The sequence below is a fragment of the Lolium perenne genome, chromosome 1 (genome assembly GCF_019359855.2).
Source record: "Lolium perenne isolate Kyuss_39 chromosome 1, Kyuss_2.0, whole genome shotgun sequence".
Lineage (NCBI taxonomy): Eukaryota > Viridiplantae > Streptophyta > Magnoliopsida > Poales > Poaceae > Lolium > Lolium perenne.
In genome coordinates, this window is record NC_067244.2 from 217,251,770 (window position 1) to 217,278,922 (window position 27,153).

Sequence of the window (27,153 nt, forward strand, 5' to 3'; positions counted from 1 at the left end):
CTGCTAACCCCTTTAATATTCTTTTAGAATAACTTTCGTTGGTAATTAGTAAAGACCACAGCAAAATCCTGTTGATTCCCGTAAAATTAAGATTATAACTAGCTGGAACTAGGAGCTGATAGTGCTATGATATTGACAACAAGAGCGTCCCAAACTGCCATCGCATTCCCCTCACCTTTATAGCTTTCAGAACGATGTAATGCGCCATCTAACCAGCAGGAGTACGACGGACACTATGGTGAACACCACTTAAGCAGCATCCCGCTAACACATAATACTGGGAGAAGAAAGAAGGAGATATCCTACAAGAAACCAAGAGACCTGTCTCTTTTCAGGAAATCTCCCGTTGGCTCCCCGTGAAGTTGATGTATGCGTGTGATCGCGATTAAACTTGCATAAGTGTGGTTCAATTGGCTCCTAGCAGATAAGCCCGTGACGTGTATGCTGGCAATACCGTACCTCATGGATCTGTGTCCAGAATTTTTTTTTTTAACTTTATGTTCACTTTCAAGATCATTTGATTCCAACTTCGAGTTGTTGTCGGGACAAACTGTGACCCCGTACCTACAAGCAGTGACCTCTTCTTGGCCCTTCCACCATGTGATTGTCATTATATTGTTGTTCTCTATGAGACTATGGATGCAGCATCTTGATTTTTAAGCACTTTCTTCAGACACGAGACAAGGGTTCGAGTCTATCACCAACGATCTGCTATTTACAACTATACCTAAGGAGGGCGCAAGAGAGAGAACTGAACTTAGTTTTTCCTTGTTCATGTTTGGGCAAGGAGATTGAAAGGCTCATATGTGTGGACATCTGCAAGCAGAGATCGATGACGGCAGCAAATAACCGCATCACGAGGGAATTTTACTTCCAGTATATTTGAGGGGATGAGAGGGAATTGTCCTGAATTTGTAAAAAAAATCAATAGGTTATTTGCTTATTCGAGCTTGGACGGGGTAGTTTTAAAATAACCCCACAATTCCCTTAATTTAGCTAGATTAAAAACTCTTCATCATATTAGTATATTCTTTGGAAAGTGAATTGAAGGGGATTTGTGAACATCAAATCCCCTCACATCTGTAAATTAGGGGCCCTAGGATGACGCGACACCAAGGGCCTCTTGTTCACGGTGGCAGAATTTTCCTAGGGAAGGAGCCATGGCCTCCCCGCTCTTGAAAATTCCTTAAAAATGTCTATTTATGCTATAAAAAATTGAATATTACTCAAAGTTTATTGGTGTTCTTGGACCCCTTAACAATCTCCGTCAAGCACCACCACTTGGTCACACACAAAAAAACTTTAAAAGATGTTAGTATTCCACAATAGAAATATTAGCATAATGCAATAGCAATAATATGTATATTTGAAAGATTCATGATCTTTTAAATCTTGGTGAAAACATTTGAAACTATTTATTTCTATTGATTGAGCAAACTATATACCATGATTCTTATTTCTACCAATATCAGTGTATATACATATATATCTCTATAATTAATCACAAAAAAATTAATGAGGGTCTGTGTTGTTTTACACATTTGAGAAGGCTAGAGAGAAACCGTGCCATCGGGAAAAGTTAGCCAAAAATATTGATATACCTTCTTTTAAAAGGAGTCGGTGTAGAGGCACACTAAGCTGCAGCTTGTGCCTTCTATATTTTCTAGAATGGTTATAAAGCATATGACCTAAAGAGTAAATGATGCAAGTATTTTTTTTTTTGGTAAGAGCAATCGGAGTGAAGGGCAGGCCTGGTGCAGCGGTAGAGCCTCACCGCCTGTGACCGAGAGGTCCCAGGTTCGAGTCGCGGTCTCCTCACATTGCACTTCGTGAGGGTAAGGTTTGCCACTAACACCTTCCCCAGACCCCGCACAGTGCGGGAGCTCTCAGCACTGGGTACGTCCTTTAAGAGCAGTCGGAGTAGAAGCATGGTAAGTTGCACCTTGGGGAATCTATTTTTTTATAATTATTCCAAGTTGTATAGCCTAAAAAGTATATGTGCACTAAGTACGCAGACAAATCTTAGGCCCGGCCCTTTTGCCCCGCCTTATGGGCCGCCCTAAACCTATGTCACAAGCTAAATGTGAAAGACTGAGGAGTACCAAGATTAAACGAACTGAACAACAAGATTAACCTCTTGCAATAGTTAGACAACCGCGACCGGAGGCGGTGCGTGTTTGCGCCTCCACCACACCACTTCCTTAAGAAGAACGAGGATTATTGTGGGAATCATCCACGGATCAGGTTAGTGTCTGATGAGTCTGGAGCTTGGGGGGTGGCGTTGTTGCCAGTTCATCGGGAGAGTTACCTGCGGATGCCACCAGATGCTTTTGCCAATTCCATAGGGTGACACAACACCAAAAGCCCTTTGTTCACAGTGGCGGAGCTTTTCCAGGGCAGGGGGCCATGGCCCCCTACTCCTGAAAATTCCTTGAAAGTTTTTTTAATGCTAAGTTTTCAAATATTACTCAAAGTTTAACCATGATTGGTGTTCTTGAACCCCTTTAAAATCTCCGTCAATATCCACCACTTGGTCACACACAGAAGAATAAAAAAAATAGTATTCTACAAGAGAAGTATTAGGATAGTGCAATAGAAAACTAAATGATATTGTTGAAAACATTTGAGACCATTAATTTCTATTGATCGGGCGAACCATATAACATGATTCTTATTTCTAGCAATATCTACCTGTGTACACGTGTATATACATATATATCTCGAGAATTAATCACATAAATATTTATGATGGTCGGTGTTTTTTGGCATATGTGGGAAGGGTAGAGAGAAATCGTGCCATGGGAAAAGTTATTCAGAAATATCGACTCAACTTTTCTTTAAAAGGAATTAGAGTACATGCACGGTAAGCTATAGCTTGGGCCTTTTATATTTTCTAAAATTATTCTAAACCGTACGGCCTAAAGAGTAAATCTTGAAGTGTTTCTTTTGTAAGAGGAATAGGAGTAGAGGCATGGTAAGTTACACCTTAGGATATCAATATTTTATAGAATCATTCCAAACCGTATAGCCTAAAGAGTATAAGTATATTATGTACATAAATAATATACTCTGCCCCGTCCTATAGGCCGGTCCTGCTCCAAACCTTTGTGGCCTTGTTCAGTTAGCTGAGGTTTGAAGTGTATTCAAGACTATTATTCTGTAATTCCCCATCAATCCACTATAATACTCTTCAATTCACTTGGTGGGGGAATTCACTGAACAAGCCCTACAAATTACGAGAGAATGAGGAGTTCATTTCCAGGTCCCCTACTATAGTCCTATGTATACTCTCATAAGTCAACGTGCACGCAGCTTAGACGTGCTTGGATCTTGTTAGAACGTTCGCTGGAGTACTGAGTTGAGTTACTGGCGTGTGTAATAATACGATGGGTCACAAAGGTAACGATGATGCGTGCATGCATGTCAGTCATGCAACTGTGGCCTGGCCTGATGATCTAGATCTAGACGAAGCTGTCGACGAACACAATAAATACAGTCGTTGTACATGGCAGTACGGACGGTAAAGATCAAGCTGCTAGTAACTGTTAACATACTCTTCTTCTAAGCAACTAGATAAGGTATGATTCTGATCGAGAACACGGCCGGCCTGCCTCCTTGGCGCATGCATGATGACCAAGTTGGCTGGCGACCGTGGCTCGCTCAGTGCTAACCAAGCCTCATTCGTTCAAACGAATAGAATGTTTGGGTTGTAAGATCAGAAAATTTTCTACCGAGATATTTTGCATTTAGTTCCATTAAAAAATCCTGATGTCTAGCCTTGCCGAAATTTTCCTTGTTTCAATGACCAATACTACATGAGCGAAGAGCCTATTCCTTTAGACAAATTATCCTCTTTTTCATGTGGTGCAACAAACAACGGGTATTGCATATTCCTGTGTTTTTAGATTTCCATAATATGGCGCGCCTGATGAGGGAATACCCAACCAGGTAGATCTAAGAAGCCGACTCAGACGATGGTACTAGGGTGACCTGTGACATGCTCACATGCCCCTCCTTGAAGGGCAGGTGGGCCAGCTGAGAGGCTCGGAGGAAGGAAGGACCAATGTGGAGCACAAATGAAGACTTGGTTGTAGTTCCACTGGAACTGGAACCCTAAACGAGACAATGTGATCTTGTAAACCTTAGTCGGGTTGTATATATGGCCTGGACAAGAGCATTGGTGGGCACCGAACATTATGTTCATTCTTACTCTAACTCTAGTTATACTCCTTTCCTCCGGGGAGAAAATACAAATCTTTAAGGCATGAAGTAGATCTTTACCTCCACCGAGAGGGACCGAACTTGAGTACATCACATGTGTGCCAATCCCGCTAAGGTGATCCAAAGTCGCCATCTTTCCACCTCTTTTAAGAAAGCCCATGTAGCATCTATGTCGACAAAACCTCGACAGTGCCATCACACTTCTCTATCTTTCCCATTTCCAGGTTAGCAAAGAGCCAAAGAAGCCCTAGATACAACTTTTTTTCCTCTTTTCTCTTGGAGTTAGAAATTCATTTGGGTTTGAGCCACCAAGATAAAATAATACACTACAAGGAGTTAGTAAAAAGTTTGTATTTCAAAAACAAATAGTAATAATAATATGTTCCTCTGTAAAAAAACATGGTTTAGCGACGGGAATTCTTAAAGATGGTGAAAGAGAACAACTCTTCCGGGCTATTCACAAGCTCAAGCCTAAATTATTAATGTATAACAATCACTAGTATAGAGAATTCTTATGGAGGCGGGTCGAAACCCTTATCGGGAATGAAGGTAGGGCCAGTCACTGGGGCCATGTTTGTGAAGTGTTCAGCTCATCGACCATGGAGGCCCAACCCATTTGCTTTGATGACCCCTCAATACAAACGTACATGCACATGTGTCATTTTTTGTACGCACACGTACATGCACAATCGACCATGGATTGATCTGGGAGCACAATCGGAAATATCAGAATAGCTTGTCTCGCACGTTGGCGGCGGCCGGCGATCACAGTCACACGATAAGTCGTCCGACTGCATTCTCAGATTGACTACTTCTGGTTAGACGTCATCACCAAACTCGCTACGTCTGGAGGATCTGCCGTCGCAAATTCGTCATCCGACACAAAAATAATCAGGTGCTATATTTCTAATTGCACTACTATTCGTGAAATTTATTTGGCCAAATATTTTTGGCTCGTACCATTGTTTGCTCGCAAGTTTTTTTTGCGCCGTAATATAACTGCAGATCGGGAATAAGCTTCAATTACTTTGTTGTGTCGACCCCGTTCGTCATTATGTGTCTCGCCTTTTGGTTGCGCAAGTACTTCGACAACGCCGGCTAGACTCCGCGCGACTACATCAACAATGCCAGCCAGACGCCACGCGCCTACATCGACTGTGTCCGTTGCATGACCTACTTAAGCAACGACTCTGTTGCACCCGATAAAAAAGCTAAGTGTTACTCTTCCGAAAATTAATTATTATTTACTTTCGCTACACCCGAATACTCGGGGACTGCAACATTGCATCATTACAGCAAATTTACCTGACATCCGGGGCTTCATTATCACAAATATAGTCGGTTACTTGGTGAATTTCTTTTTTCGGCTCTGGATATATCTTCTCCGGCTCAGTGCAATTATTTTCTTCGGCTTAGTGGAAGTATTTTCTTCAACTTAGTGGATTTATGTTCTTCGGCTCAGTGGAACTATTTTCTTTGGATTACTGGATTGTTTTTCTTTGGATTATTATTGGTTCACTTATACAATATTACCCGATGCGTTTCCGGGTCAATGGATTCATCTTTTATGGTTATTACTGGAACTATTTTCTTCGGATCAATGGATTCATCATCTATGATATCGGCGGATTCATTTTTTATGGTTATTTCTGGATTCTTCGGGTCAATGGATTCATCCTTTATGATATCAACGGATTCATCTTCTATGATTATTACTGGATTCTTCGGGCCAACGGATTCATCCTCTATGATATCGACGGATTTATCTTCAATATATGCTCTATATTTAATGGCGTAATCTTCAATATGGATTTATCTCAAATACTTCATCTGGGATTCATCTTCGTATATTATTGTCTATGGTTTCATCTTAAATGGCTTCACCAAATATGACGCCGCGACTCCATCAACTTATTTCAACGTCACGCCTAACGCTCGGGGGCTCGACAACGATTTCGCTTCGGGTCACGACTGCCACACAACAATCATGACATCACCTCAGCAACGCTCGGGGGCTCGGCTATTTCTTCATCAACAATTTCGCGGCATCCACTTTTGCTATTTGGTGGTTTCTACTTTTGCTAGATTTCTTATCTACACTCGAAGACTTCATCATGCATCGACTTCGTCGTGTCCAAAAAGCTAAGTGTTCTTTTATTTTGCACAAAGTTGATTATCGTTTACTTTCGTCGCACCCGACAATCGGGGGCTGCGCGGCATATATTCACTTTACATATCATCGAATCTGAGCATCTGACACCGCATGTGAAAAAGAGAGTTAAGGGAAAGATAGAAAAAGTTTGTTTATTTGTGCAGGAGAAAGCAAAATTCAAAGTATATAAGAGAGAACCCGATGAAATCGTCTACAGGGAGGACCCGAAAAATTGTCCTCAAGGAGGACCCGAAGAAATTTTCCTGAAGGAGGAACTCGACGAAATTTTCATCAAGGAGGACCCGAAGAATTGTCCTTAGGGAGGACCCGAAGAACTGTCCTGAAGGAGGACCCGAAGAAATTTTCCTGAAGGAGGAACTCGACGAAATTTTCATCAAGGAGGAACCAAAAAAAAAAAGGGTGGACAAATCTTCGGGTCCATTGACTCGTCATATTGTTCCGAGCAAGAGCATCGGTGATGTACCCGACAATATAGAATAACCAATATATTCGGCTGTCTCATCAAGCTCGAGAGAAAAATAGAAGAACCCACAAAATGGGTCATTGCATCAGCCGAACAAGGCACTTGACAAAATATTCTCAGAGCGCCAAAGTCGCCAATAATCTCTGAATGCCGCAAAACTCTGCGAAGGTAAGACCCCGGGTCCGTCCTGTGTGGCGTGGCATCGCCAAAGACTGCGCTCTGCTACTTTTTTCCACATCAACAGATGTGAAGAAATATCCCAGCGGACGCGCTGTGGACCCGATAAAACATGACTGGGGCTCGACAGATGGTAAGACCTTAAGCGGCACCTGTCGAGTTAGCACCGGTATCCCGAGATCATGTCCAGGGACGTGATCTTGAAGTAGGTTTTTGCGGATTGCCACTAGAGCAGTTAACTAGTACCTGATCCGTCAGATGAACTAGCCCCAATTACCATTATCCCTGTTCAATATAGATATGGATGTCAAATAAAAATAGCAATGGCCTGGAGTCGATAAAAAGAGGGGCTGCGCCAAGTTCTTTATCGAGTAGTACAACTCGAGCCTATGCCTAGGTGCAAGCACCTGCCCATAGGCTCGGGGGCTACTCTTATCGAGAGTATTGTTCACCCTCCTGATAAGATAAAAGAAAGAGGAAAAATTGTGGAGTCGATTAAAAGCAAGTTGAGCCTACACCCAAGTGCAAACACTTGGCTGTAGCCTCGGGGGCTACTCCCATCGGGAGCGCTGGCCGCGCACCCGATAGAAAAATAACTTCGACAGCATCTATGACAATCAAGGTTTGTAGACTCAACTCGATTCTACGACTCGAGTGGAGCCTACTCCCATCGGGAACACATGGATTTCATCAAGTTCTCCAGAAATATAGTTAAGTTCTTCATCGAGTAGTACAACTTGAGTCTATGCCCAAGTGCAAGCACTTGACCATAGACTCGGGTGCTACTCCCATCGGGAGCGCTGTCGCGCACCCGGTAGAAAAATAATTTCGAGAATCGTCATTTATGCTACACATGATCTACGACATGGACCTCACCTTTGGAGATGATTATGCTTGGAGTCTCTACGCAAGTCTTCGACTTCCCTAGACACTCGGGGGCTACTGACATGGGTATACCCTTCGGGTACCCATTATTAGTATATCGGCTCGGCCCAATATGGAGAAGACTCAATATGGAGAAGGTCCAACAAGGCAACCCGAAGAAGTAGTCGACTAGGACTCTTGTAAAACCCTAAGCTGGTTGCATATATAAAGCTAGCCAGGGTACCCGATAGAAGGGGGCCAACATATAGACAACAGATAGACAGAATATAGAAAAAATAGTTCCGCTACGGCGGCACCCTGTAAACATACTTATGATCATATACTGGATTGCTAGCAACACGTAGGGATCCTCCACCGAGGGGACCCGAAGCTGGGTACGTCATGTGCCTAATCTCGCTCCCGGAATCTCCATCGTCGATCTCTCCTAAAACCCAAGTCTACAATACGTAGGCATTGCCGAAGTGTTCCCTCGTCAAGGAGGACACACGGGGTCATTCAGACCATGCCACTAACTCTGGCGAACAACTGGAGGAGAGTAGTAGAACGATCAATTGAGTGATCGATCAATCAGTGTAGATAATTTTCCTTATTTGAAATCTAAGGGATTGTTTGGTTTAAAGAAAAAGTGGAGGATTAACGTAGGAACGAGGAAATTTTCTACGGTGGCACTATTTATCTGTTTGGCTCAAAAGAATAGAACAAAGGAAAAAAATGCATAAAAAAAGTTCTATGATCTATGTTTCGAAGGAAGAAAAAAACATAAACTTTACAATCCACTTAGGCATCCTTTTCGAATTCCTACGTACAAAGAACGAGACTGATGTATCGAGTGGCATCATAACATCCTAATTATACTCTTTTGTGTAGTTTGACTCTGACTTGACCATGGTTATCAGAAATCCCGTGTTTTTCCTATTTATGTGAACCAAATAATCAAGCTTACAGGATTCCTGAGTTTTTCATTCCTTTATTTTGTATACTAGGACAATGCCCGCGCGTTGCCGCGAAATACTAAACATTGTTGAGTTCCTTTTCCGCCCGGTTCCGGCCAAGCACGAGTTAGCCCCCGCATCTCCCTCTCTTCTATCAGCTTCCAGCACTGCTATCTGCTGCCCACATCGCCCGTCTTGGCGCCGTAAACTCAAATGTCGGTGGCCCATTTCGGCCCACCTTCCTATCTCATGCACATGCTTGACACCTCGGGCCGCTTCCGTCACCCAGCAGTGCTTAACTCTCTCCCTTGTCTCTCACTCGCGGCAACCAGCCAACACTCTCTGCCTCCTCGTCGCAGATCTTACTCGTGAGTCCTGGGTTATCCTAGAGCTGCAGCGCGAGGTATGGATGGAGTGCGTTGCTACATCGCTGGGTGTTTGGGAGAGAAAGGTCAAGCGGATTGGGAAAAAAGACATATTCCTGCTGTCTAAAACAAGCCGTGGTGCGTTATATGTGATTTGGTGGGACGATAGACCAGCCCAAAAAAAATGTTGGAGTCCCTTGTTTCCGTGGCACAATTGCACCACCGATGCCAGCCGCCCGAATGTGGTAATCTGCGTAAGTATTACCACCATGACATTGTGCTCGCCGGTAGCAGCCATCACCATCTTCCTCTGGTTGACGAAGCGGACATAGACCTTATTGTGTTTGTGGTCGCGCAACATCTGCTCTGACCACATGACCACCTTGTATAATCGTGGCTGCGAAAGCTTACGGGTAACGGTGGAACGACTTGCCCACGAAGACAAGTCAAGGTGGAGCGAGTTAGTCGTTGACTTGAAGAGCCACGAGCTTGTCCCCACAACATCAATGCGATAGGATGGAGCAACCGGATGGTGTTACCGCCGATTGAGAGTTCGAGATCGGCGGGATAAAAGAAAGGCTGGTGGTCTGGTGCAACAAAATGTCAATAAATTCCGGTGGCCCGGTGCAAAAAAATATCGACATAAATTTAGAATTAAAAATGAGCTAGATTTGTTAAAAACACAAACAAATCTGAGCTAGTTCTTTTTGTTGCTGTGAGAGCTGTCCGTTTAGCTAGAAATTCCAGCGCGACGCCTCTCATCCCCTCCTCTGGCTCTCCCTCGCTTTCACCAAGCAGCAAACGCGGCCCGGCTCGAGCTCCACGAGAACCACAGCTCCTAGTTCCCCCAACTCGTCTTTGATCCATTCATCTTTGCGCTCGATCCCTCCCTGCCTGCACATGTGCTAATTCCTTCCTCCTCATCTTTGCGCTCCTTCCCTGCCTGCACATGTGCTAATTCCTGATGATGGTGCTGCAGCTGCTGCTTGCTTCTTTCCAAGGCGACTTGTTGATTCCCGGAAGGTTGACGTATATAAACCGGTGAAATTGTATATGATTAATCGAGGTGGGACTATTGTACAGTCTGAAGTGGTGACTACACTTTTTTCTTATTACGTTAATTCTCTAAAGCCTAGTCGTTTATCTTGTAGACTATTTATTCAGACCTGGCCCACCCAGCACTTGCAGAGTATTAGATGGCCCATCAACATGCGACCAAAGTGGATCAGGGAGTGCTAGTCCAGGAACTGCGCCGGCGTCCTCGCCATGGATGTCTGAGCCTCACCAGGAGACCTAGCTTCCCCAGTGGCGGAGACGCGCCGGCCGAGCTTCAGCTCCATTGTTCTCTCCCCAACCCGAGAGCCTCCTCTCTCTGCTTCCATTCCTCGCCTCTCCTACTTCCAGCCGGTCGCCCGCCGTCGGTAGCGTGCAGGAGCTCGTGCATTCCGGCAGTGCTGGTGGCAGATGTGCATACCTGCTCTCGGAAGAAGGCAAAGGCTGGGGCATGCCGTGGGATCTCGGCCAGGAGCCGGTTGCCTCGAGGATTTTGGCAGCTGAGCAGGGCGCGCGTTGTGCGTCTGATTTCGAGGGAGCCAAGGCGTTGTACGCTGGGTCTCGGGGGAGTCGAACGTCGCCGGTGAAGCTAGTCAGGGGCGCGGAGGAGGCGGCGGACTGGGGAAAAATTGAGTGTGGGGAACGAGGACGTGAGTGGAAGGAACCAAATGCTCTACATCGCGCGCGCTGGGTGCGGCAGTGGATCAGAGCCGGCTGCCGCGGAGACCACAGTTTGCCGCTTCGAGGCACGAGCAGAAGTCTCATCCGCGTCGTGAGTCGATTGTTGGCTGCTGAATCGCCGGGAGCCGCGCTATTAGGCCGCCGTGTCGGAAGGACGCGGGTGTGGTCGAGTGCCCGCGTCGTCTGTCATTGCCTCGGGGTGGAGTTCATCGTCCACCGTGGTCGGGCAAGGAGAGAAAAGACTAAACCGGTATGGTGGCAGCTGGTTGTATTATGCGATTTGGTGGAAGGGCAAAACGGTCCAATAAAAAGCATTGACGAAACTTTTTGGCAGAAACCTTAGCGCATTATGACGGACCAAACCAAGGAAACCTTAGCTCCTTTATTATTAGGTATAGATATAGATTAGATATGCACATTTCTATCATATTTCTGCATTTTTTCCCTATTCCCGTGTTTTAAGAGTCCTGGGAACCAAATATGCTCAGGCAGCTCCTGCAAAGTCCAGGGTCCATCCATCCCCCTAAAAAAAACTCAAAATGAAAATCCAGGCTCTGGCACCTGCTGTACGTACGTACGGATCGTCAATGTACGTGGTACGCGTACCACACCTGATGCTGCACGCACGAGGGCCGTAGCTGCTGGATCTGCATTTCGACAAGCTTGGGCAGATGATCCATTTCCCCATCAAGGCTCTCGTCCCAGCTCGTGGCACCTTGGCCTACATGTACCTCCACTCCCGCACCAGCAACCAACCCCGTCGCCATCGCCCTCTTCCTCCCCGGCCGCTCCAAATATCCCTACATAGGAGCCACGCATCTCGCTCCATTTCCCCATTATAGCAGAGCACTGAACAGGTCGCAGCCCTCCTCCGGAATTCGCTCGCTTGCTCACTCCACCCCTGTGCGTTCCTCGTACGTCGCCGTCCTCGCAGCTGCTCTCTCTTCGATTACCAGGGGCGGCGGCCGGCAATGGGGAACCCACCGGAGCTGTACTACAAGGTGCTCAACATCACCAGGGACACGCCCCCGCAGGAGATCAGGGCCGCCTACAGGTGCCTGGTCCGGCAATGGCACCCCGACAAGCACCCGCCGGAGTCCAAGACCGAGGCCGAGGCAATGTTCAAGGCCATCACCCAGGCATACGAGGTGACCGCCCGATCCGTACATCCGTCGACGCTTGGCCAACCCTGTTTCGATCTTGACGATGCAGAATTCAGGATTTTCCTTCTGCATTACGCATGACGTCGTGGCCGGGTTTCAATTCTTTCCAGGCGCTCCTGGACCAGCAGGAGAACAGGGCGGTGCTCCGGGCGTGCAGCCTCGATGCGGGGAGGAGAAGCTGTTCCAGTGCCGACAAGGGAGCGCGGGCACCTGAGAGCGAGAAGGCCGGCGCCGGGACGAGGACGAGCGCAGCGCCGCCGCCACCGCCCCACACGCCGCCGGCGAGGGAGTCCCAGAAGGTGTACAGCTCCACGGACGTCGGGGGCGGCGGGCGGCGCGCCTTTGCCGAGTTCTCCAGCTACGTCGTGCGCAAGGCGCCGCCGCTGGAGCGCAAGGTGGAGTGCACCCTCGAGGAGCTCTGCGCCGGGTGCAGGAAGGAGGTCAGGTACACCCGCGACGTCGTCACCAAGAACGGGTAAGCCGTCGCGCCACCCATGACGTGGAACCGTGCAGCAAGTAGGCACATTCATCCATACCAATCTCTATCTGCAGTCCTGTTACTCACCTGAGACAACATCATTGCCGTTCTGCTCTCCGATAGCAACAACATATATAAGGCCTGATATAGCAAATCGTTTTCTACAAAATAGTTGATTTACTGACTGTCTTTACGTTTGAAAACATTCATATAGACTACTTTACATGACGTATAGTATAACAGTATCTCACTAGACATCCATGAAGAATTTGTTCCTTAAGTACTTTATACTACTATACACAGAGCCCCCACATGCCACATCAGGCTGCATCATGCAGCATGTTGGCTTTGTCTCATGGCTGCCTTTACATTTAGAAATGATGAAGAACACTACACTTCAAAAAACACACTACACTGTGTACTCACTCTCTGTTTTGGTGGCCAGAGTCAAATAATTCTACCATAGAATTTCGTTTTGCCAATGCTGCTGGTATTACATGTTTGTAAAGAAAAAAGTGCCAGTGTATAGATTCCATATGAACGTGCGCCTGTTTGATGGAGTGTCTAGATTGCTTGAAACTTCAGGCTAGACAAACAGAGCTGTTGTGTACTGTGACACCAAATGAATTAACTTCAGTCCCAATTATGTGGTGTACGTTTAGGAAAGAAATGTTCAAATACTAGCAAATCTGCTCAACACCCTCATCAAGAGACACACTTACATAATTGGTACAGTCTCTGAGGGTACGGGGGCAGTTTCTGCAGCCAGCCACGGAGTTGCATTTGTCACTAAAATACGCAAGCTAGAGCTACGTACGCGCTGTGTGTGTTCAGTCATGCTCCCCTTGCTGTCTCCCTGTGTGCTTGTGTGCAAGATTATCCAAGTTAACAGTCCTAACTAACTGGTAACGAACACACGAAAAAGTTCCAAAGAAAGTAATGAGCTAACTATAATATGCTACGTACTGCAAATCTGAAGAAGATTCTTGGGCAGGTAATGAGGGGTAACATAGCTTTAATGTACTAAGAACACATCATGTTTGGTTGAATACCATTATTTTGGAGGTTATCGCCTGTCACAAAATGTGGTGGTCCTTTTGGACATTAGGTGGTGTGTAATTCATGTATGCTGCGTCCATGTGAGGGTGCTGGCCTAGCTGGTACCGGAGACAGTGACTCTGCACTTCCTTTCTGCTTGGATCGGGCCAAAGCTTTACCAATCTCCCATTTTATACCGTACTAATCGGTGATTGCAAAATCTGATCTCTGACAGGCTGATCGCCAAGAAGGAGGTGACGCAGATCATCAGGGTGAAGCCCGGGTGGAAGAAGGGGACGAAGGTGACGTTCGAGGGCATGGGCAACGAGCGACCGGGCTGCCTCCCCGGCGACGCCGTCTTCACCGTGTCGGCGAGGAAGCACAAGGCGTTCAAGCGGCAGGGCGACGACCTGGTGCTCAAGGCCGAGGTGCCGCTGGTGAGCGCGCTCACCGGGTGGAGCTTCTCGTTCCGGCTGCTCGGCGGCGAGAAGGTGAGCTGGACGTTCCGCGACGAGGTCATCGGCCCCGGGTACGAAAAGGTCGTCAGGGGGGAAGGCATGCCCGTCGCCGGCTGCAAGAGGGGCGCGCGCGGGGACGTGCGGGTGAAGTTCGATGTCGTCTTCCCCAAGAACCTCACCGACGAGCAGCGGAGGGGCCTCGTCGAGATCCTCAGGGGCTGCGCCTGAATTTTGAGAGCAGCTAGCCCTGGAGTGAAATTTTGTTTCAAGTTGCAGCCAAGCATGTTAATACACGGGACAGAACTGGAGAGCGCCTAGCTCTCGTGGAAGATCCATGTCTTTGTACATAGAGATTTTGAATATGAGGCGCAAACGACACTTTTTTTTTTTGGAGATACTACTTGTATAAAATACACACATGGAGCATGGATGTTTGTTGCAACTTGCATGAGCAATGATCTTTGGCATATTGCTTCTTTCACATCAACCTCATTAATTTCTTTTGAAGCTTAGCTATGGCCTGCGTGGGCATTCCACGGCCACACCAAACGCTATCATTCTGGGCATATACATGTGATGATTATTCGCTGCTAGTAAAATTGTACACTTGTATCCGTACGACATTTTGGCACTCCCTCGGTGGTTGACGAGTTATCGTCGCTAGCACATGATATGCTCGAGAATGTGGGTAATACACTAATATACATACTGTAGTTCAAGAAGTATCACGAGCTAGAATTCATAGTAGAGCTTGTCTAAGTCTCACGCCACTGAAACTGTTCTAAGTCTCAGTCATCCTAAAAAGTGCAACTGCATTTTAGAGAAAAATGCATCTTGTTCCGGTTATACTTTTCTACCACACAATTGCACCTTTTCGCAAAAGTATAACTCTGTTACAAAAAAAAAAAGTGGAACTAGATGTGAGCTGCACTTTTCTGAATGTGGTTCCTCTTTTCTCGGGTAACTAAGATTTTAAAAAAAATTCTTAGTAGCGTGAGATGTAGCAAAACAGTTCATAATAATTATCTAAAGATGATGCTGGATCCATGGTTTATGTGGTTTCGATCCCAACAAATTACAGCCCGTTGGCTCTCGGCGAATCGATCTGGTTTGGATTTGTGGCATACATGTCACACACTCGCCGGCCGTGGGAGAAGAGATGCCCTTCGAGAGCTTTCGTTTCCAGTTCAACTCAGCGGGTTCTATCCTCTTTACGGATCCAATCTGCTCGGTCCCAACGGAGTTGACATCACCATCAATCACCACGGTATCCACGACAACATCTTCCATCGGCTCCTGCATGGAGTTTAACTCGATGCCAGCCTCGCGCTTGACATCTGCATCGACCTCTACACCAACAATGGTCTACGTATTGCTTCGACTGCGACGCTCATCACACCGCTTGACATCTGCATCGACCTCTAAGTTGGTGTCATGATAGTCTCATGAGTTGAGTTATGGTTGACTAAGGTTTAGAGCATGCAATCAAATTAAGAGTTCTTTATGTATCTCAAGATATTAGGATAGAGCATGAAAAGATACAAGGTTAACCAACATTAAGAGCGAAGATTTAATTCAAGATTGGTCAACACGTGAAGCATAAAGATTGTACCACTTTGAATCATGTGATCTTATGGTATGGTAAGACTTGTCAATTATGCTTCACGAGCTAACCCACTATATATGTACATTTGTGTTGTCTACGTGGGTTAGGTATCTTACCATGGGTATGCATCAAGAGAATGATCTCATATAGCCCATGTGAGGATGACATCAAGTATGAATGTCATCAAGGTTGAGAAGGGTGAGTTCAAGATGAGCATACCGAGAAGATTATGCTTAAAGATTGACGTCCATTTGGTGATAATGGACTTATGAAGATGTGCCTCAATGTAGCTTTCCCATAGTGATGTATGGGGAAGCAATCATGAGTCTTCACGAAGCAACAATGATAAATCGAGGAATTTCGGCTAGAATGAAGCTTGAAGCGTTGTAGGCAAGATCAAGCGGGATGTGCGAGGCAAAGGTATAGTCTTGCTAGCTTTTCTTTTTACCGGTCTCAAGGTGGTCGTTGGGAGATCGGGTTATAGGACAAATAGCCGCACTAGCAACAGGGGCTTTCGGTTGGGTAACTTGGTCGCATCGTCTTAGGGAGGTCAATCATTTGCATACTTTGCATCCTTATATTCTTGTTGCTTCTTGGTGTTTCTCTGTGTGAGGTTCTTGAGTTTATTGCTAGATTTTGAACAAGCCCAAGCTCATCGTAAACGGAATCTGTATGCATCTTCGATTGCGTTTTCGAGTTTGGACGTCCTTACTATTTCTAGACGTTGGGAGGATTGACGGCCCACAAGTATAGGAAGTGTATCGTAGTACTTTTGATAAATAAGAGTGTCGAACGACGAGGAGCAGAAGGTGTTGACTGTAAACACTAGCAAACAGGTTTGCAGGGATATTTGATATTGCAGATAAATAAAGTACGAGTAAATAAAATGCAGTACTAATAATTGCAGCGAGTGGCCCAATCATTTTTAGAGCAAAGGACAAACCGGTTGTTTTATTTATGATGAATAAACGTTCCTGAGAACACACGGAAATTACGTCAAGTGCTTTCGCTTCACATAGCTGAATAATATTCAATGGTTTGGTAAGTGTTATATGGGTGAACTTGTGCTAATCCACTACCCCATACTTGGACTAATACATACTTGTGATTATACCTCTTGCAAGCATCCGCAACTACAAGAATGTAATTAAGATAAATCTAACCACAGCCTTCAACTTTGAGATCCTACACTCCCTCGTGTACCGGTTTCCTAACGGGGGTCTGGGTTTGTGTTGATCCCGCAACCCCACAATTAGTAGCCAAATACACAATGCATTTCCCTAGCTCCATAAAGGTGAAGTATCCTGTAGTCGACATTCACATGATACCACTAGAAGAATAGCACCACATCTTAAATATTAAATCATTGCATATTACTCAACACAGTTCCACTACTAACAGCATTACTTCTCCTATATCCTCGAGAACTAAACGAACTACTCACGAGACATCATATGGATCATGATCAGTGGTGATATGATGATGAATAACAATCTGGACATAAACTTAATTCAATGGTTTCACTCAATAGTATCAACTACAAAGAGTAATCAACACCGGGAAAGTTCCCCCTATGAACTAGACAAGTATCAAACCCAAGATGTTACAGCGGGACGGTGTGGAGGCGGCGGTGATGATGGTACTGGTGGTGGAGATGATGGTGATTATGATCCCAATGAAGTCCGGCTCGATGGCAGTGACGATGGCGACGATCTCCCCTCTCCGGGAAGGAATTTCCCTGGCAGATTTCAGCCTGTCAGAGAGCTTTTCTCCCTCTCTGGTTCTCCACCCCGTAGCAGCGGCAGAATATTTCTCTCGTCATACCCCCGATCGTAGGTTTCCCAAGGGATTGATATACACGAGGGGGCGTCGTCAGAGGTGTGCCAAGGCGGTCGCACCATGCCCTGGCGCGGCCTGAGGTGGGCCCGCGCCTAGGGGTGGTTTGGAGCCCCCTGGCCCATCTCGGCCTCCCCTTCTGGCTTCCTCCGTCATCTGGAAAAATATGATTTTCTGTATCTTTGTTGGGAATTGTTGGTCTTCAGAAATATGGTGCCATGACGGTCCTTTTTCTAGCAGATTCCTTGCTCCGGTGGTTAATTCTCCAATAATCATCAAACATGCAAAAATAGATGGAATGACATAAGTATCACCTCTAAATATGAAATATATCAATGAATAACAGTAAATTATGATATGAAATAGTGATGCAAATTTGACGTATCAAGGATCCCTCTCTAAAATCATCCAAAAACATTATGTGACGAGTCTCAATATTTTGTTGGGGTTCTATTCGTTGTTATCTTTCCAACAAAATTAATTTCATGTCATTCGGAGTTCGGGAACTACATGAGAAGAGTTTTTAGTTCTCAAAGAAAAAATGGTCGTTTGAGCGAAGTCGAGCAACCCGGCATAGTGCTCGTCAGGCTCAACCCCGATGCCAGGCAGATCGGCACCCAGCCCGGCCTGCCTCTGGCCCGGCCCACCAAGTGTTGTTGTTGGGTGGCCCGACCCGGCCCTGCCGAGATGGCTGCCGGGTTGCCCGACTCTACCCTCAAACGGCTAGTTTTTCCTTAGACTATTTATATCCCTTCTTCCTCCTTGAGGAAGTAAGGTCAACCATTCTATTTTCTCTCTCTCCCACTCCATTGTTGAACCTCAAAAGCTTGCTACCTCTCCATCCCTCCCATGATTCTTGAATATTCTTGAGATTTGAAAGAGGAGATCTAGATCTACAAATCCACCAATCAATTCCTCATTTTTGTCAGGGAAACTCTTCGGATCTAGATCTTGGAGTTATTTGTTGATTTCCTTATTTGTTCTTCCTCTCTAATTCCTCCCTAGCACTTGTTGCTTGGGTGGGATTTGACCGTGGGGGATTCGAACACCTTTGGTGTTCTTGCTTTTGCATTGTTGCATAAGTGTTGAGCTCTCCATTACGATTAGTTCAAGTGAGAGACAAATCCATAATAGTTTTTAACTCCACATTCTTACAACCCAAATCCATAATAGTTTTTAATACGCATATTCACCCCCCTTCTAGGTGACATCTCGTCCTTTCACGAGGCTAAGACGCTCGTGATGACATCACACAAAAAAGGTCGATAGGGCTCATGTAGAGTGTGCGACCCTTGAATCGAGCGATTTTGGCGACGAATAGGAGGTGTGTGGTGCGAGATGTTTTAACCACAGTATTCGTTGAAAATCGATGCCCAGAGGATTCAAGCTACCCTCCGACCATCGCAAACGTGAAACGTGTTTGCCTACCATGAGGGTGCCGTAGAGGCCGTCGTCGATCCAGTACTCATGTGCTTCCCGATGCTCCCCGATCAACTCCACTCACCGAAGCTCGCCGAAGTAGCGCTCGAACATCGCAAGGATGACTGCGGCCGCCTCGTCGAACGCGCGGCCAGCCTTAAACCCGCCGCCGATGTCGAGCACGCGCATGGGCGGGCATGCCGAGGGCGACGGCCGCGTCCAACACCCCGCGCCGCCTCTATGGCGCCGATGTACAGTACACGTCCGTGTTGGACGCGCCACTGCTGACATGGAAGAAGATGAGCGTGGCTGCGTGGGGTGGCACCGTCACGCCGCCAGTCTTCCCGCCCGCACCATCCCCACCCACCGCACGTCGTTCCCGTCACATCTCAGGCGGTCTGCCTCAGTGCCATCGGTGATGCCGACAATGGCATCCCAATCGAGGGACAGGCGGAGGGCGGAGAAAGTTTATGGGGCTGGCAGGCATCTCCGTTGTGCATGCTTTGTGGACATGATCCGCGGTGAAGCTGCAGTTGACGGTGGTTATGGTGCTAGGTTGCTGCTTCTGTTTTCCGTTGCTCTCAGTGGACTAGCCGGTTGCATATGAGGTCCGCCGCGGGCTCACCGTAGGTGCTAGAACCAGAACGCCGCCGGCCGCCGCCATCGTCCTTCCCTTCCCTACGGCCACTGCGTCGAGGCTTCTCTTGTACCGCTACACTATGCTATGTCAGGTGCCTGCCATCTCTGCTTCGTGTCAGCTGAGCTAGCGACGGCATCTGCGCTCATCGTGGTCACCGGCTCACCACCATGGCATGCATCTCCACGGATGCCGCCGCGGAACTCGTCAACGACGATAGGCCGGCCGGCCGGCACCGCACAGCTGAGTAGCAACAACTCCACGACCAGTCAGTAGCGCCGCTACGACTTCTCCGGTGGAGATGCTGTTGTGTGTGGCACCGCTCAAGGAGAGGACAGAGTAGCGTTGCTGCGCTCGCACTACATCACAGTACAAGATTTGGGGCACTTTTAAATGTCCCAAATTTAAAACAAAGTGCCTCTAATAAGCTATAGGGGCACTTTTTCAAATGCCACCTTTACTTGCGTCTCTAAAGGTATTTGGGGCACTGCCTAGAGGCACTTCTTAAAGTGCTCCAAAAGCCAATTAGAGGCACTTCTCAAAGTGCCCCAAAAGCCAATTAGGGGCACTTCTCAAAGTGCCCCAAAACCCAATTAGAGGCACTTCTCAAAGTGCCACTAAATCCAATTAGAGGCACTTTGTCGAGTGCCACTAAATCTAATTAGAGGCACTTTGAGATGTGCCCCTAAATCGAATTTGTGGCACTTCTAAAAATGCCCCAATGCCTAATCTGTGGCACTTACAAAATGCCTCAAAACCTATTTTGTGGCACTATGAGAAATGGCCCTAATTACATCCTATTAAAAAGGCAACAAACTATAAACCAATGAAAACAATGGCAACACAATATGAATAGATATACTGTCATGCAAGAATAAGCACACAGTGGCAAACACATTAATATATCCAGTGCACTTTATTCTGCAATTATCATACAATCAGTTGCACACACGGCACAGTATCTCACTATGTACACTCTATCAACATTATCACTATGTTTCCTATTCAGACACCTTCACAATGTGATCAGCATCACCTTCAGTTGATCCCAGTCTTCAGTATTGTACCTTGAAAGAAGTAGTACTTCAATTCAGCAAACAGAGACGAAAAAACAGCATGCCTTTTTCGTGTATGTATTACAACAAGTAAACGTAGCTAGGAGATGTGCTAACAGTATCAGCAGGTTGCTAACAGTATAAGCAGATGGGCTGGATGAATATTGTACTAAAAACAGCATGTGTTGTTGGCAGGGGAGAAAAATGAACTTAAACAACTATAGTAAACCGACATGTGTAGAACTTAAACAGCTGAAGTATCATCAGGTTAAATTTAACACTAAAAAGGACAGGACTAGCTAAGAATATGAGTATCCAGGTAAACTAGCAAACATTCCAAACAGTAACCGATAGGTGTGTAAACAAGCTGCAAACTACAAAACTACACACATTTTAAATTGTTTGTACCTTGCGGGGTTACTAATTCTTCTCTTCTTGCATGACTGCACATCTCCAGGTTCCTTTTCCCATATTTCTTTCTCCATATTTCTCGCAATTCCTGCATTTATATTGTCCAATTCTGCTTCTGTAATCTGCAAGTCAATGTCAGAAACCTAGAAGTTGACCAGGAATGAGTGTGTACATTATTCATGGTAGTATCCAGATAGAAAAAAATTTAGCTGCAGTCATTGGCACGTATATATTTTTTCGGCCATCGAATGCAATGGGCATCTGCTTGTCCTACATTTGTTATCCTGCCTTTAGCTTTAAGCAGAAAATTCTCTACTTAGTTTATTTTAGCCATGATAGTTGCAGGATATAATGGTCTCGGATTAAAATCATAGAACATTAGTTAGAAATAAAATTCAGTTAGTTAGAATAAGTGTAATAGAAACAGTATTACAGTATATCAGCAAGTTAAATGTTATTTAACACTATATGAAAATTTAGCCAAATAGATACTTAAATTTATGTCTCTAAGATTTTACAGCTGGAGTAACATATTACATATTTTACAGCTGAACTGTTCAGACCCATATACTGACACAGTAATAGGTGAGTCATTGTTGTGAAACTGAAATTATTGAGATAGTTGCATCACCACGCACTGAAAATTTCAGACCCATATACTGACACAGTAATGAGCGAATAATTGTTCTTGCGGCAGAATAAACTAAGAACCATTTATCTGGGCCCATTCAGAAAGCATATTCTCCTATGACATGCATTCAGCACTTGGGCTGATTTAGAAACAAATTTAAGGCATAACTTTCTATTCAGCACTTAAAAGAAGCTAGACTATCTAAAGTGCGGAAAAACATATTAAAACTACCAAAACAATAATATGACGACCTTCTTATCAATACCAAAACAAGAAATACTTGATACACGCCAACTTTAAATTTCCCTGAAATATTGTGTCGACAAGAGTCAGACTTGGACCACTGTCTATAGTCATTTTAGTCTTAACTCAGCTCGTTTTGTAAAAGCCAGCAGACTAAAAGACTAATGCCAGCAGACCAATAATACTTTGGTGCAAAACAGGCTATACTGAAGCAACATAATATCCAACTGGTGTCAAGGTATGCACCATAACAAATACTTAAGTCAGCCGATTACTTGAATACAACCTAGAATCCTTCTACAGGGTTTTCTTATAGTGGTAACATGGATGCAAAATTAAATGGCTAATACAAATATAAAGCAGGCCATGTGAACAGGATCTTTCATAAACTCTTGATATATAAGTTGTTATTAATCAAAGTGGAGACATGAAGCTATACCAGAAATAAGTGTTACAGCCATCGGTAGTCCCTCAGGTACAGCAGCAACAACAATAGTTATCTAAATGTCACAATGTAAGAATGAGATAAGAAAAAGGGTGCTTAAGAAACTGAACAGTGCACATCTTAACAAACTGAACAACGATTAAGAAAAAGGGTGCCATCTAGCACTCAATTAGCAAATTACCTCTCCTCTATTCGTTTAATCTCTTGAAAAAGGTGTCTAGTTAATTTTGGTCACTTAGAAGTTAGAACCTAGTTAATGATCATCAACTGGTTAAAATGTTCTGGTATCCATAGCTCAGCTAGTGGAATTACAAAGTAATCATGCATTATTCTACAACTATTACCATCCTTTTATCTTCTCAAGAGTGTTCCTAACCAAAAAAAAAACGAACATGAAGATTCAATTCTAACAACATATCTATCGCACGCTACATATTAAGATATTTTATACTAGTAACTTGCATCTAAAAGCAGCATAGCAAAGAACATTGAACATAGCTGGTACGCATATTGGTGCAGACTGCCGTCCACACATGTCGCTTCACCAGAGACTACATCACTACCAGACAGAGCTACTAGCTACTCCCTCCTTGACATTATCTAATACAGGTGAAAAATTAAAAAGGGGATGGAGATGACACATTACATGGAGGGACAAGGACATGGATCTCACTTCGGATTTCAAAACTACTAATCAACATATCCCAGTTTTTCTAGGCCTAAGAGTTTGCTTCCAACAAATACCTGTAAGCTTTGCAATTTTGACTTGAAGTTGGAGGTGTTGGCCTCTTGCAGCATCTCACTCTGCACAGGGCAAAATAGAATCAGAAAAAAAAGTGACCTGTCCAACCCCACCAGGAGCAGAGTCCGGAGGAGATAGGTGTCACCTTCTACATCTCGGCCCTGGATAAGCCCTGCGACCCCAGCTTCCTCACCTGCAATCACCAGCGCACACGCATCTCAGCATTTCAATTCATCGAGCACATCTCAGGCGCAAATCCCAGGAGAGAGCGAGACAAATACTGGTTCCAGAAGCAAGTAACAGGACTAGATTGATTACCAGGGCAAGGGTGCCGACAAGGAACACACGGCAATCGTTGGTCTAGACAACCCGACGGATAGGAATTGTGGCGCATCGAGAAGGCCAGAGGCGTTGGTGCGGAACCACGCCGTCGAGCCTGAGCCGATGCGGCTAGGGTTAGCCGCGGGGCCGCGAGTGGGAGCAGAGCTGCGTCTGCCAAACGAGGGTCCGTGGCGGAGCCACGCCGGCAGGAGGTGGTGCAAGTAGCGGCCGGCGAAGGCCGAAGCAAGGGGCAAAGCTAGGGTTAGAGAGTTGCGCACGAGGGCGCGGGCAAGCACCGAGGCGGTGGGGAACTGGAAGAGGGATGGCGGCGAAGATTGTCGGGTGTGCGGCGGCGTCGGATGCCTCCGGAGATGACCGGCATGGCAGTCAACGGCGGCGCCAACATGGCAGGCGACGGCCGCGGTGACATCGCGGGCGCGAGATACACGAACGAGTCCAGGGGAGAGAGATTGAGCGTGACAGAGAGGCGTGGGCTGGCTGGGGCTAAACTAAACCCTACCCGGGGTGGGCCTATTGGGTCGGATCGGGTGGATCCGTAGATCAGACTAAAAAATTGCCTAATTGGGCGTAAATCCTACCGGTTTGGGCCTAAAAGTCACTCTCAACGAGACCGTGGATTTTTTTTTTTTTTTGAACAAAGCATGCGCCAGAGGCGCTAAGATTTCATTCAGCTCATAAGCAAATTACATCATGAAGTACAAAGCCCTGAAGTTCCAGATTTTGCAGAGAGTTAGCATATGGGCAGGTACCTATATTTTTGTGAGCTGAATTTAAGCAAGAAAAGCTAGGCATCGACTCAGATCGTCGAAAAGCCTGTTTAGCACAATCATGAGCAACAGTATTCAGATTTCTCTTTATATGATAAATCTTCGGGATAAGGTGCTCTGAAGCCTTTTTGTAGTCCGCGATTTGTTGTCGAAGCTCCCAGGGTACCTGCTTGTCCGCGATCGAATGGGCAGCCGCTGCTCTTGCCAGAGTAAGATTATCAGTAAGGAATGTGACTCCCTGCTCTTGTATCTTTGCTGCAATGTTTGAGGCTAGGAGTAAGGCAGCAGCTTCTGCAAGAATTGGAGACGACGGCTGGATTGTCGAGGCCTGAATCATCACAGTTTCTTCCCTGCATTCTCTTGTAAATTGGCAGTACACTCCTAAGCCTGTCTTCGTATTTTCTTGAGCCCCAGGTGTATTTATTTTCCTCCAGGTCGCGTCCGAGAATATTTTGCTTCCTTGAATTCTCAAATCTGAACTAATAGTGCTTCCTGGATTTGTCAATTCCTGTTGTGCACCTGTTCTTGTTTGCGGCTCCTGTACTCCAACCTGTAATGGATCAAGTAACTCCAAATTTTGTTTTATCGCATTAGTCATGTAATGGACCTGTAAAGGTGTACTGTCTTTTTTATTGAATAAACAGTCATTCCTGGCTTTCCAAAGGCACCACATAAAAGTAAGAATATTCTCAATAGTGCCATTGGGGTGATTCGTAGTGAGAAGCCTGCTAATAATTTGAGTTATGGATTCAAATGGAGAGGCTACTTGACCAATTTTCAAATACCAAGGATGCATAAACCAAGCAGCTCTAGCATAAGTACACAGAAAGAAAAGATGCTGATCTGTTTCCTCTAAATTGCATCTACAGCAATATTTGTTAATGTGTTTACTGTACTTCCCAGCTCTCGCTCCAGAAGAAATAGCTTTACTAAGAATTCTCCAACCAAAAGTTTTAATCCTGGGAATTAAGTTGTTATTTTTCCAGATAGACTGCAGAATGAGTTTGGTATTTGTACTAACCTGTCTTGGTCTTGCCTCCCCGCTTTCAAACAAATTCTCAAGACATACTCTGTAAGCACTCTTGGAATTGCATTTACCTGTTGGTGTTAGTCTCCAGCAAAGGCAATCTTCCTCTTCCGCATTTATAATTGGAGTGTTCTTGATTCTTTGCACCATCTGTTCCTGAAATAAAATGTTAATTAGCTGTTCATTCCACATTTTCTGCCCTGGAATCCACAGATCTTTAACCTGACTTGGGTAGGAATAGTTTTCTGGTTGTATGATCAAAGAATCATATATCTGATCCCATCCTTCACACCAAGGTGTGCTCCAAATGGAAATCTGGCCCAAAGTGAGCTGGTAGAAAGTGTGGGCTTTGAGAATGGGTAAGACTTTCAGGATAGAGGCCCAAAAGGCTGATTTGGGAGCATTTGAATTTGGGCGCCAAAGTGAGGAATCGGGAAAATATTTCGATTTGAGGACTTGGTGTAGAAAGTTTTGTGGCTGATTTGCAAGTCTCCAAGCCGCCATAAGAATAAGACCCTGATTGATAGCCTGCAAATTTCTAATACCTAGGCCTCCTTCTTTTTTTGGTATACATATATCTTTCCAAGCCCTTAGGCATAAGCTTCTGGAATTTGCGTCTTTTCTGATGCCTGTCCACCAAAAAGTCCTAATGATAGCTGTGAGTTTAGCAATAAATTTTTTCGAGAAAAGAATATTTGACATATAGTAGACCGGGATAGATGAGAAAACAGATTTTATTAATTCCAGTCTAGCTGCATGAGAAAGTTGGTCAGCTTTGTAGGTTGAAAGTTTAGTTCTGAATTTATCTATAACAAAATTATAAGCAGCATTTCTGTCCTTCCCTGGAATGATAAGAGGATGTCCAAGATGTATAAAATTGGAATCTATAATAGGGACAGGGAAAACATTGCAGATTATATGAATTGTTTGGTTATCGACATGCTTACTGAAAAGAATTCCCGATTTCGTCCAATTTGGAGTTTGGCCCGACCTATTGCAGAATTCCTGGAGTATCTGTTTCATTTTTGTCGCTTCCTGTTCCTCAGCTTGACCACATATTAAAAGATCATCCGCAAACAGCAACGAGTGAATGGGTGGACAGTTTGGTCCCAATTTAATACCTGCAAAATCATTAGCAGCCATAGCTTCCTGCATAGCAATTGACAATTCATTTATGCCAAGGACAAACAAGTACGGAGATAACGGACATCCTTGTCGTATGCCCCTGTCACCTTTAAACTTGGCAAAAGCTTGACCATTAATGACAACCGAAAAGGTCGGTGACGAGACACAAGCATAAATGAGATTTATGAAATGACCATGCAACCCTTTACGTGTAAGCGCTTGGACAATGAAGTTCCACTCTAATCTGTCAAAGGCTTTGGCTAAATCTATTTTTAGCATGAAGGCTTTATGTTTCCAAGAACTAAGGGCAAAAGAATGAGAAATTTCTTGAGCAATTATAATATTATTGCTAATTCTCCTACCCTCAATAAAAGCTTGCTGTGATGGATGTATGTAATCCGGCAGATGTGGTTTAAGTCTATTAGCAATACATTTGGCTATCACTTTGTAAATTACATTGCATAGACTAATCGGTCTGTAATCCGCAGGAACAAGAGGAACCAGTTTTTTCGGAATAAGAGCGATATGAGTGTCATTTATATGGCTAGGCATGATACCTGTTTCAAAGAAAGTTCTTACCAGTTGGGTGACATCTTGTCCAATCCAGCTCCATGTAGCTATATAGAATTCCACATTGAAACCATCTGGTCCGGGAGAAGCGTTCCTCTTCATATCTTTCAAAGTATCTAAGATTTCTTTTTCATCAGGGACAGTGTAAGTATAATCATCTAGATCCTGAGGAAGTTGGGTGTGTATGAAAGGCCTGCCATTGTTAGCTTG

General features: G+C 45.2%; 2 protein-coding genes across 7 annotated transcripts; one reads left to right on the top strand and one right to left on the bottom strand.

Moving 5' to 3' along the window:
* The first annotated feature begins 11,700 nt into the window (after positions 1-11,700).
* On the top strand, positions 11,701-14,568 carry LOC127321405 (uncharacterized). The gene is made up of 3 exons (XM_051350444.2): positions 11,701-12,098; positions 12,224-12,588; positions 13,865-14,568. Exons 1-3 carry the CDS (start codon positions 11,922-11,924, stop codon positions 14,313-14,315), a joined length of 993 nt encoding a protein of 330 aa, XP_051206404.1. The 5' UTR covers positions 11,701-11,921; the 3' UTR covers positions 14,316-14,568.
* Positions 14,569-20,412: 5,844 nt separating this feature from the next.
* LOC127321415 (uncharacterized) lies at positions 20,413-23,919 on the bottom strand. Of its 6 annotated transcripts, XR_007864072.2 has the most exons (6): positions 23,431-23,520; positions 23,258-23,305; positions 23,115-23,174; positions 22,365-22,425; positions 21,049-21,173; positions 20,639-20,652 (listed from the first exon to the last, which is right to left on the bottom strand). XR_007864072.2 is itself a non-coding variant. In XM_051350454.2 (5 exons), the coding sequence occupies exons 1-4, from the start codon at positions 23,504-23,506 to the stop codon at positions 21,061-21,063; spliced, it is 441 nt and encodes a 146-aa protein (XP_051206414.1). In that variant the 5' UTR covers positions 23,507-23,919; the 3' UTR covers positions 20,639-20,652; positions 21,049-21,060. The 6 variants fall into 6 exon arrangements, 2 of the variants coding, with proteins under 2 accessions (XP_051206413.1, XP_051206414.1); XR_007864069.1 differs by having other exon boundaries at positions 20,628-20,652; positions 21,049-21,194; positions 23,115-23,305; positions 23,431-23,919; XR_007864071.2 differs by having other exon boundaries at positions 20,628-20,652; positions 21,049-22,425.
* Between the last annotated feature and the right edge of the window lie 3,234 nt (positions 23,920-27,153).

Bases quoted from the DNA above. Each gene is read 5' to 3' on its own strand.
- LOC127321415 (XM_051350453.1), bottom strand. From the start codon at position 23,506: ATGCGCCACAATTCCTATCCGTCGGGTTGTCTAGACCAACGATTGCCG. The intron at 23,306-23,430 runs GTAATCAATCTA...TGGTGATTGCAG, and splicing joins TTGTCGGCACCCTTGCCCTG to GTGAGGAAGCTGGGGTCGCA. The intron at 20,653-21,048 runs GTACAAACAATT...ACTTCTTTCAAG, and splicing joins AGAATTAGTAACCCCGCAAG to GTACAATACTGAAGACTGGG.
- LOC127321405 (XM_051350444.2), top strand. From the start codon at position 11,922: ATGGGGAACCCACCGGAGCTGTACTACAAGGTGCTCAACATCACCAGG. The intron at 12,099-12,223 runs GTGACCGCCCGA...AATTCTTTCCAG, and splicing joins CCATCACCCAGGCATACGAG to GCGCTCCTGGACCAGCAGGA. The intron at 12,589-13,864 runs GTAAGCCGTCGC...GATCTCTGACAG, and splicing joins GACGTCGTCACCAAGAACGG to GCTGATCGCCAAGAAGGAGG.